A 12,142-nucleotide genomic window follows, 5' to 3' on the forward strand; every position below is an offset into this window, starting at 1 on the left:
ATGAAAGGAAAATTAATATCAAATACCTATACTAATGTATAGAAAATACAAATAAATGGAAAGTAAGCAGAAAAAGTACAAGAAATGAATAAGACAATTTCAAAATTTCTAAATTATATAATTGTTGTGCCAGAAGAAGTGACAGAGCAATATTCAGACATAATGGCTAAATATTTTCAATAACTTTGAAAGATATCAACCACAGATTCAAAAATATAAATAATGCACAATCAGATTAAACACAAAGATAACCCACTTCATAGTCAAATTGTTGGATATAAAAAGATGAGCTAAAAAAAAAAAAAGATGAGCTAAAATAGAAAGTGAATAGTAAAATGGCAGATATCAACTTAAGTATGTTAGTAATTAAATTTTTAAATGGTTAACATATTCCAAGCACAAGGCTAAAATTATAAGACTACATTAAACAAAAACTTTATGATTTATACAAAAGACACCTTTAAATATAAAGAAACAAAAGATCTATAAGTAGGAGAATAGGGAAAAAAAGATGAACTCTGTATACAGTAATACAAAGAAAGCTTGTGTATCAACATGAACATCATTAAAAGTAGACTTGAAGTAAAGGCTTTTTAGTGATAAGAAGAGAGTCTCATATGGATCAGTCCAGGAGAAGAATATTGTAATCCTAAATCAGTATGCATACAGCAATATTTCTTTAAAATGTATGTAAATTTTTAAAAGTACACTTAAGACCCATATATTTTTTCATTATCTGCTATATTTCAATAGTTTATTTTTAAAAAAATACTTAACCTCACCAGAAAAGTGGAAATGTGAATAAAAACAATGAGATAGCATCTCAACACTATCAAATTGATAAAAATTTAAAAGTCTGGTGATACCAAATTCTGATACATTAGTAATGGGAGTAATTATTAAAATCAGTTTTTAAAAGTGTGTACCTTAGAATTTTCACTTATCCATATGTACCTGGAAACGTGCATAAGGACATTAAATACAGCAGTGTTTGTATTAATAATAAAAGGAAATAATTAAAATATTTGCTGTTAAAATTAATGTATATAATCCATATATTTACTATACTCATTTTCAAATGGTAATCAAAATTTAATATTGATAAATATAAAGATACCTGTATCAATATTGATATATCTATAACATACACTGTGGAATGAAAAATGTCAGAATTATTATGTACAGTATTTAACAATTGTTCAAATACATGAAACATATTTTGTTTTGATTACATATCTCAAATAGAGTAGAAAGATACTCATATCAAATTTATGGACGCAATCGCCTTTGGGGAAAGATGGAGTGAAATAACGCTAAGGATGCTTACAGATACATCTACTGTTTCTCAAATGTTCTATCCTTTTAAAGCTGTATAGACACAGTCTTTAATTTACACATATGCATATGTATATTTCATGCATTATATACATACATTATATTGCATATGTTCTGTATATATACATTAGTTACATGTAATAACTGTGTACATGCATATTAAAATATCAATATGCATATATTATCATATAAATGTATTTAATATAATTATGTAAGTATTATATATAACATATTATATAATTAAAATGATGCTTTTTAACATTTAATTCAGGTTGCTATTTACCTGATGTTTGTTATGTCTTTCTCTGTATGCCCCTATATTTTTCAAAATAAGCAGTTTTAAAAAATGAAAGGTTCTGCCTGCTGTCAAGGGCTTTCCATTTTTGTGATCAGAACTTAGAAATCATTTTATTTGGAATAATAAGCAAGTAAGATGATCACATTCATAACTTATTTTGTAATAATATCTGTATACATTTAGCAACTTTGTAAAGAAAGGAGGTTGCCTTCTAATCACCAGTTAGAACCTACAGAACAGAAGAGATGGAACATTTAAGGTGGATTCATTTTGGAGGTCTCGTTGCCTCCTTCTCACTATGCAGTGGTTGTGAAAGACCACAACTTCCTTAAGACTTGGATCTCACATAGGCATTTTCTTCATTTATATGCGGCCAGAACCTCTTCATAGCTAGCATAACTAACATTTCAAACAGGATGTCTAGAAAGTGTTGCAGTAGGGGAACTGTAAGCACATTTTGTGAATTATAAATATTTTCCTTCTTAAGTTACATCTTTGGGATAAATATGGCTTTTGAATGAATAAGATATTTTAACAACTTTGCTCCTTTGTGATTGTCTCATTTTATATTTATCCAAGTAATTAATATAATATTTAAGAATTTTAGGGAAACCTGCCTGCTTTTTTCTAGACTAGGTCAAATATAATTCATCTTACCAAGATTCCACTTTATAAGATTTCTTTAATTTATAAAAGAAGTTTATACCAATTAGTTTTTAAAAAGGAAACAACTCTTTATGGAATTGGTAGAATCAGACAATCAGAGGTATGTATAATCCTGAAGTTCAATTAGATCATGTTTTTATTTTTCCTTTCTTTGCTATCCCTGTTTTAAGTTCTAGAAAGACGTTGAATTTCCAAGATTCTGAGGCAGGCCCTCCCACTCTGAGTTTTTAACAGCTATGACGGTTGGAATGTTCTTCCTTACATTAAATTTTTTCCCTTACTTAACTTCAAATAATCCATTTAGTCAGTGAATGACTATATGGGTTTGAAATGCTGTTTGTGTGACCACTGTGTGCCAGGTGCTGTGAGAAACAGAAAACACTTATGATACACAATCTTGGGTCCCACATCTCTCACAATTTTGTTGGGCACCAAAAATTAGGAAATAATTATACATTGAAACAGGAGTTCAGAGAAACACAAAAAGGTAATATGTGTATTTTAAGTACATGTGAGTTATAAAAACCGGTTTTGTCACATGACGTTTCATGGGCAAATTGTAGTTTGTCCTGAGTCACAGAACTTGAAGATAATGTAGTTTTTTCTCCTTTGTCTTATCCATCCTATGCCTTCCTCCTCCCCACTTCTACCAAGAGCACTATGTGCTTAGCCCTCACAATGCCAGACTGGATTCAGGATGAGAGATTATATGTTGTAGTGTTTAAATAAAGGTCCCCGCAGTCAGTCTGTCTGTTCAGATCATAACTCTGTCACTGAATGACCATATTCAAATTGCTCAAACTCTTTATACTTCACTGTAAAATGGAATAATAATAAAAATTCAATTTATAAGGGTGATGAGAAAATGATATTCATCAAAAAAAGTAAAGTACTGGGAATTCTTGGCACATGAAAAACACTCAGGAAGCATAGTAATTATTATTATTAGTGAATGAGATCATAGAGAGACTGCATCTCTGTGATAATTTTTCTCTTTAACCTTCAGGATCTTGTCACTCCTTTTGCTACAGTGAACTATAAAAGCACTGCATATTACTGGAGGTTGATTTCAACAAATCTCATGTAAGGTATGTTTGAGGCTCGTAAACTACAATCATAAAGTCAGGTAGAAATGCTAGCTCACTTCAAAATCGATAAAAACTACAGTTTAATGAAATTGCTCTTCACCTCTCCGCATCATTTTTTTATGAGACTTTTTAATTCTCTTCAGGTGTCTAGCTCCAAAGAATGTTATATCTGGGCTTCAAATAGCCTTAAATACTTAATAAATATTATGAAAACTATATCTTCACACTCTAACTTGGTTCTCATTTCATATTTCTCGTGAAAGAAGTCTCAGTTTACTCTCCCAATAAAAGCAATAATAATCTCAAGATCTAAGAATCAATATTGGTTTTCCAAACAATCAATTATTTATTTGGCAGTATCTTATGAATTATAGTTAGCTTCAGCTACTGGAATGTAAAAACAACTTTATGGTTTGGAAACCATCTCTCAAATTCTTATGTTAAAAGTTTCTATTGCATCTGACCCTCACAAAATTTCACCCAGGACAGCATGCATTATTACATTGTATTACAGATGACACAAGTTAGGTGATCTGCACAGACTCCCAGGACAAAGTAGTAAACGAATAAGAACTGTTCTTGCCACAGTGTGTCTGGCACACAGCAAGAGCATAATAAATAGTTATTGATTGAATAGGTAGATGAAGGTAATATAACTTCATAAGTTAACACACATGCTATTCATCCTACATACAAGGGACATAGAGATCACCTAGAGCAGAAAAAGTAAAACTGCTGAATGACTTTATAGGATTCATAGAGCCAATTTCATGGTGAAATAAAGGTAAGGGGAAAGGCTTTGGATTCACAGTCCTTCACGATCTTTCCAAAGCCAGCTGTCATTGATGCACCCAGATCTCTCTGAGGACTTCACATCTTCATGTAAATAAATGAAGGTAGACATGAATATTACCTTGTGAACTTTTATTTGTCAGGAGGTGAGAAATTAGGGACACTGTTGTGTTTGAAATATATATCTTCTTGTTCCCCCCAAAATGCATTTTTCTGAGAAAAGTACTCACATACAGACACACACACAAAATTGCCTTCTAAATCTCTCACCATCTCAAGATCATATATATAAACAAAAATTTCTTATAAGCTTTACATATTATACAGCATAAGCAGTAGTATTTTAATGTCTAAAATAATACTTTCTTGTGTTACATAATATACAGGATAAAATGAGAAATATTTCATTATTTTCTCACATAAAACATATCCTCTGGAGGGTTTGCTTTATTTATTCATTTAACAAATATCTGTTGAGTTAGAAACCAGTGATTCTCCAAAAAAATACCGGCCCTACTGTGTAGCACAGAGAATGCTGCTCAATGTTGTGTAATAACCTAAATGGGAAAAGAATTTGATAAAGAATAGATACATGTATATATCTAACTGAATCACTTTGCAGTACACATGAAACTAACACAATATTGTAAATCAACTATACTCCAATATAAAATAAAAATTTAAAAAAAAAGAAAAAAATACCAGCCCTCAAAGAAATTACATTGTAACAGAAATAGATATAACGATAAGATAATATGCATTTATGACAAGGGCTTCATAGGACATAATTTAAGAAATGTGATAGAGACTTTGAAGAAGATAATATGTGAGCTGAAACATACATTTCAAGTGGAAATTTCCTATGTAGATGTTTGGAAAGAGGGTTCTGCAGGCAGAAGAAACCGCAAGTGTAAAGGCCCTAAGATGGGAATGAATTGGAATGTTCAGTGGGCTATAAATAAAGGACATTGTGACAAGCAGGATCTTCATAAAGACTTTGCATTTTACTAACATGCGGCAAAGGAAGTGGGAAAAGTGTTTTGGTGTGGGGAGAAGATCAAGGGCAAAAGTAAGGCTGATCTTAAGAGGGAATAGGTTGTAAGATCTAGAGCAAAGTATACTTTATATGGTTTACATTGTATTTCATTAAGTGACATCTTGTTCCGGTGAACTTCAAAGTGAACAGTGACCTTACCTGCAATTTTAAAACAGACGACAGCTAGCAGTACAAATTAAAATGTAATGACCATTTTGGTGTAAAAATCGTTATCTGGGTCCTGCTCATGGGATGGGTCAAGCCAAACCTGAGTAGTGTCAGTAACAGGCTCTGTTAAGTTAGAGGGACTAACTAGAAAGACATGGACTTTTTTTTTTTTTTTTTTTTGGTAGAAAGATGACCAAACTGGGACAGCATTGCTCACAGAAACCTGTGGTCTCTAGTAGGAAAAATCTACAATATAATGAAGGAGAGGAGCCAGAATCTAATATAGGAGGCCAAGTCATAAGCTTGTGATCCCAAAAAAAAGAAATGAAATCAAAAGCTAAGAGATTAATAGTAGGTTGAAACATAAGAGCAAAGATAACTTACTATGCTGCAATGGATATGAAAGGTGAGGAGTTGGAGGTTATATCTATGTGTTGTTGACACTACCGTCCAAGGTGACCCTGAGAATGTCAGGAGGCCTGTAGGAGCGGAAGAGATGATTGCACCACGTTCAGATGATTAAAATTGTAGCATATATGCCTATCCCATTGACTTTTCCATTGGAAAATTTGTCTTGCCTAAACAATATTTACTGAAAATGAACTATTAGCTTGATGCTGTTCATTATTTATTTTCGGCATCCGAGTTCAGCCATTACTCAGGAATTTGTATATTATGTCAACATATACTTTGTGACTGTTATAGATCCAACTTTTACATATATACTGTAAGAGAAGCCATGATAAGAATGCAGTGAAAAATAACTATCCTGCATATACTTAGATAATACTTCCTGCATTATCTAAGCATTGAAAAGCTACATTTCAAAGCCATGTTAGCTTTGAGTGCTGGCCAAGACCTGCCTGACCTCGTCACGTTAGCTCTATTTCCATTGTCTAATGATAATATAAGAAAACGAAATGTATTTAAATTGTTCAATGCCATCTGGAATATTTCACTCCTGACACAGTACCCAGTGCCATGATCTCTTATTCTGTAGTGAGAGAAGGGAAGGGTCATCCAAGATTATAACAAAGAATCAATAGGAAGGGAAATCTGAGCCATTACTTCATTTCTTTTTACTGATATAGCTTGTCAGTTTCTTTCCCTGACAAAAGAGAAACAACATTTTCACTTAAGTCATTTATTCAAAAAGCTTTTTTGTGTGTGTTCCTTCTAATGTGTCCGGGATTGTGTTATGTGCTAGCTATACAGTTCTGAACAAAATAGGCAACTTATACATATGTATATACATATAAATTAAAATTAATGATAAATTGTATGAAGGAAACAAATAGGATCAATCATAGAAAGTAATTAAGTGGGGAAAGGGCAAGAATCTAGTGACTCAGGCAAGCAAATAAAAGGGACCATTTTGAATATAAGGTTACCATTCAGCTTAGCTCCTTCTCGTCCACTTAACAAAGCCCCTCCATTCTAGTTCTTATCAGATTTGTATTTTGTCTTGGACAACTTGACAGGGCAAGATTAATGAGAAGGAGGTACTTGTTTGTCCTATTGCTTATATATTGCCAGTTGCTGCTCTTACTGTTGCCTTTTAAAAAATCTCTTGGTATGACCAGAGAGAGATTTCTTTAACTGCTATTCTAGCAATAGACAATCTCATCTTAAGGATAAATTTTATACCACTTATGAGTAGAAAACACAGAGGTGGGCATTGGTAAGGATCAAAGTCATAGTCACTACTCTCAAGAAATTGACCACAAGGGCTTTATAGGAGACAAGAAATAGGATGGGATGCAATATGCAGGTGTATTCCTGATATCATATATAAAAGGCAGTAGTTTTGTTGGGAGTATACTACTTTGACAGGAAGAGACAACAGACTTTGCTGCTTCATTGATCCATGGGTACAGTGAAAGGGTAAACTCCACATATGCCAGTTTGTCCAGGGATATGGCTTTAGCACCTAATATCTGTCTTCATCTCTCTCACCCCAAAGACCATATTTCATATCTTGAAGTGGATATTTATGTGTTATTGTCTTACTAGGGTCTATGCATGTCCCCAGTTACCACTGAGTTACCATGAGATTTTCCCAAGGTTGTATGTCTGTCTGCATTTTTGCACCTGGGGATGCCTCTGTCATTTTTACTCAATTTTGTATCATTTTTAAACCTTGTCAGCAATTTAAAATATTTTTAGCAGTGGGATTTGGGGGTTAGATGGGAGTTAGAGATGGTTGTCTGCCTTGGGATGTAAACCTAAAGAAAAAATAGTCTGCAATAAATGCTGGAGAGGTTGTGGAGAAAAGGGAACCCCCCTACACTGTTAGTGGGAATGTAAATTGTACAAACACTATGGAGAACAGTATGGAGGTTCCTTTAAAAACTAAACATACCATATGATCCTGCAATCCCACTCCTGGGCATATATCTGGAGAAAACCATAATTCGAAAAGATGCATGCACCCCAGTGTTAATTGCAGCACTATTTACAATAGCCAAGACATGGAAGCATCCTAAAAGGCCATTGACAGAGGAATGGATAAAGAGATGTGGTACATATATACAATGAAATGTTACTCAGCCAAAAAAAAGAATGAAATGATGCCATTTGCAGCAACATGGATGGACCTAGAGATTATCATACTAAGTGAAGTAAATCAGAGAGAAAGACAAATACTATATGATATTACTAATATGTGAAATCTAAAAAAATGATACAGATGAACTTATTTACAAAATAAAAACAGATTCACAAACTTAGAAAACAAACTTATGGTTACCAAAGGGGAAAGGTGGGGGAAGGGATAAATTAGGAGGTTGGAATTAACATATATACACTACTGTATATAAAGTAGACAATCACCAAGGATCTCCTGTATAGCGCAGGGAACACTACTACTCAATACTCTATAATGACCTATATGGGGAAAGAATCTAAAAAAGAATGGGTATATGTATATGTATAACTGAATCACTTTGCTGTACACCTGAAACTAAAACAACATTGTAAGTCAACTATACTCCAATATAAAATTTTTTTAAAAATTAAGAAGTTTCCTTTATAGTGAAAGAGAAATAATAATGCCAGTTTTACAGACGTTAGAAAGCATAAAGTTATTTTTTGTGAAAGTGCTTAGAATATTATGATATACTATGTTAATAGAAAATGTTGATATTATCACTTACAATCACATCCAAATAACTCCTACCACTTAACAGGGCCCAGAGGAAATAAGAGTTGTATCAGAAATTGAGTGGAGGTACAGGCCTATCTGAGAAACACAGAAGCCAACATCAAAAGAGAAGTGATTTGTAATAAAGAAGGTTGTTGCTAATAGAAAGATGGCAGGTTTCTAAGAAGGACATGTTCCACTTTAAAGTGACCCTAGAGTATATTTCCTTGCCAGCAAAGTATCATGATTGAAATCGTGTCAGTTCAAGGGGAAAATGTAAGATATGTCTCTGAATTCCAGTGTTCAAAATATATCATGAAACACATTAGCTCCTGAAAAACAGACTGTGTATTAAACGGCACGTCATAATGGAATTTGTGTTAGGCAATTGCATTTGAAATTAATACGTATTTGTGTAGGGAACGAGTGTAGGCTAGGAGGAAAGGGAGAATCTAATCAGGTAAATGATGACCAGAACCGCATGTAAACATTGTGTTGTGATCTCTCTTGTTTTCATAGGCGTCGCAGCTGAAAGCAATGAAAGAGACGGTACAACTCTGCCTCTCAACTGTTTTCCATGATCAACCTCCTCCCCCTTTGAATCTCTTCAAGCCGAGTCCAACTCGGATATCAATTCCATCCATGCCAAATGACACTAAGATTGCAGATGCAAGGACAAGAAGCAAGGTACACTTTATTTGTGCTTTGAAAAGTAAAATCGAGTAAGGTACTCACTTTACTTCATTCTGTATTATCATCAAAGTGAATCCAAGTAAGATATCAGATTCATTGAAAAATCAGGAAGTGAATGGGAGATAGTAACCCAGTTTGTAAAGTCTTCATAGTCACTTGGAGAATGTTGGAAAACAACTTTTCTTTAGTAGAGAGCCAGCTGTTTCTTAGGCAGGATTATTATTATTTTTATCATTATTTTACAATAGTTAAAAGAAAATATCTTGTATTACATTCCAGTATACACCAGAGGTCTAATATGGAAAATACTTTCTCCTAAGGTATAACCACCATCTTTACAAAAGTGGATATGTTTTTCAGAAATTAAGTCTGTAATTCTCAACATTGCCTGTACATTAGAATCCCTTGGGATACGTCTTTTTAAAAAATCCTGATACTTGGGACTCACCCTGGCCCTGTTAAAACAACTTCTTTCTGGTTTGTTTCCAGTCATCATTAGTTTTTAAGAGCTCCTTAGGGTATTTTGAGATCAACTGACTTAAGCAAATCTTCCTTGCAAATCCCTACCACCACCCTACTTTAGACAGGACAAAGGAGGCCTTTCAGTTCTGCTTTTGTTTTTTTGTTTGTTTGTTTGCGGTATGCGGGCCTCTCACTGCTGTGGCCTCTCCCGTTGCGGAGCACAGGCTCCGGACGCGCAGGCTCAGCGGCCATGGCTCACGGGCCCAGCCGCTCCGCTGCGTGTGGGATCTTCCTGGACCGGGGCACGAACCCGTGTCTCCTGCATCGGCAGGCAGACTCTCAAGCTCTGCGCCACCAGGGAAGCCTTCAGTTCTGCTTTTGTTTCAATCATCAGAACCTTCAATCTGCAGGCTCTACATTTAAATAAATCTTGGTAAACTGAAATAGTTATTGCAGAAAGGAGTTTAGTTTCAGGCAGTATACTTGAAAGTGATGGTTCTCTTATTACATGCCCCAGGATCACTTGCTATTAAAATAACTGTTATAGATACCAGTCCAACTTCTAAAGCAAATCTCCAGTGGACTGGGGGAGGGTGGGCAAAAAACCCTGAGAACCACTGTTACAAGTACCTACTGATGCATTACATCTGGGGCTTTCTTTCTTACTGCTTGTTTCTGTGATTCCTTATATTTGGATGAAAGGGGATATGGACAAATTGTAGATTAGGGAAATACTATTTTCAGGATGAAGAGTCAAAGTTAAGTAAAACAAAATAAGTTTTCTAATGTTCTGTTTTTGTCTGTAACTGGTCGATTTCTCGATGACACATTAATCTGTATAATCTCGTTTTTCTGTCAAAATCATTTTAAAATATGTATTTCCATTTCATATTATTCTCTTGGTTTTTATTATGTCCTGAAGGATCTCAAAAAATTTTAGGCCAATATTTTTCTCCTTTATATCTTTCTGAACCTCTTTTGAAAACTCTAGGTCTACAGTATTTTTTTAATTCAACCAAACTCAGGGAAGAAAGTTGCATTAATAATGTATTTTATTTATGTTTAGGAAAAATCCTGGGTACATTTACTGAAACGGGTCATTGGTTGAATGCACAGCTACCCACACAATCTCCCCCACCTGCCAGGAAGCCACATACTGCCTCCACTTCATGTTAGTCTAAGGGAGGAGCAAAGATTCACCCTTATTAAGTCCAGTGACTTTGGGAAAAGCAGCTTTGTCAATTTATGGGCACATTACACTTGTCTCCAACTCAAAATACATTTATTTAAGCCCATTAGTAAAACTGGGCTCTTTATGACCCTGAATGTGTAGAGGAAATTACTGATTGTTACTTTAACTGATTAACTATTAATAAACATATGTCCTGTCATTGAGATAAATAATATTTATTATTTCTCTTGGCTTATCACAGGAAAACATAGGAAGCATTTAGATGCACGTGTCTTAGAGATTGCTCATTTTTCAAAAAATAATAACAGAAATCCAAAATGTTTAAGATAAAGTTCAGTAAATCTAAGTTGATGTACTGTAGAGCATTTCATTTTACAGATTAGCATTAAAAGCTTCTCTGGCATTTATGTTTTGCTCATAGTCTTTATCTTTTCGATAGTGGTGGAAATTATATTTTATGTATACTTGGGTTTTGAATCTCTATGCAGGCACCTCACAGATAATATTTGAAAAATCCTGAATAATAAAATGTGATAAGGGTGTATGTAAAAGAAGCAAACTTTTCAGTCATGAAACAATTTTTCTCTGAATACCAAAAACATAACTTTTAAATGAGGACATTTAACTGCTAAGTCTTCAGAGTTGGCTAATTATAGCCACAGTGATATTATGTACCTAACTGGGAGCTGACTGGGAGTGTGTGTGAGTACATCACTTAACCTCTCTGTGACTCAGTTTCCTCAATGCCTATTTCAAAGCATTGTGACATGAGCATTACAAATCATAGTTTTTCTTATTTTCCATGATATATGGCTATTCTCATCTACATTTCTTTAAAATCTTCACCTCTTCTTTGAAAGGAGAGGGGTATTTGAATGGTTTTTCCTGAAATCTGTGAAACACATCCAAGTAAGCAATTTTCAACCTACATTTGGAAAAAAGCAATATAGCCCCCAAAATGTCATTTTATTTTTATTTTCTCTTCCAGAAGATTGGATAATGCAGACAGACTTTTTTTATTGCATCATGCATGTGTGTGTGTATATGAATACATATGTACATACACATGTATACATATAAATTATATATATATTCACTGTGGATTTTAAAAGTCACAAATTTCATTAGGTAGGCAGTTCAATATTATGAGAGTTTATTGATGAAAACTTAAAAAATAATTTACATGTTGGTAATTTTTTTTAAATTCTGGAGCTTGTCTGCTACATAATCTTTTAGTCCTACAGCTTAAGTTTCTGCTGAGGAAACTCAA

At 33.9% G+C, this 12,142-nt stretch overlaps 1 protein-coding gene across 2 annotated transcripts in view; it reads left to right on the forward strand.

Annotated features, from left to right (window-relative positions):
• LUZP2 (leucine zipper protein 2) overlaps window positions 1-12,142 on the forward strand; it is a 431,421-nt gene that overhangs the window by 381,391 nt on the left and 37,888 nt on the right. For both annotated transcript variants that reach the window (XM_029208937.1, XM_029208936.1), the window contains exon 9: window positions 9,045-9,212. In XM_029208937.1, coding sequence (XP_029064770.1) covers window positions 9,045-9,212 — 168 coding nt within the window. The remainder of the gene's footprint in view (window positions 1-9,044; window positions 9,213-12,142) is intronic.

Source organism: Monodon monoceros, unplaced genomic scaffold (assembly GCF_005190385.1).
Source record: "Monodon monoceros isolate NGI ecotype Baffin Bay Population unplaced genomic scaffold, NGI_Narwhal_1 Super_Scaffold_7, whole genome shotgun sequence".
NCBI lineage: Eukaryota > Metazoa > Chordata > Mammalia > Artiodactyla > Monodontidae > Monodon > Monodon monoceros.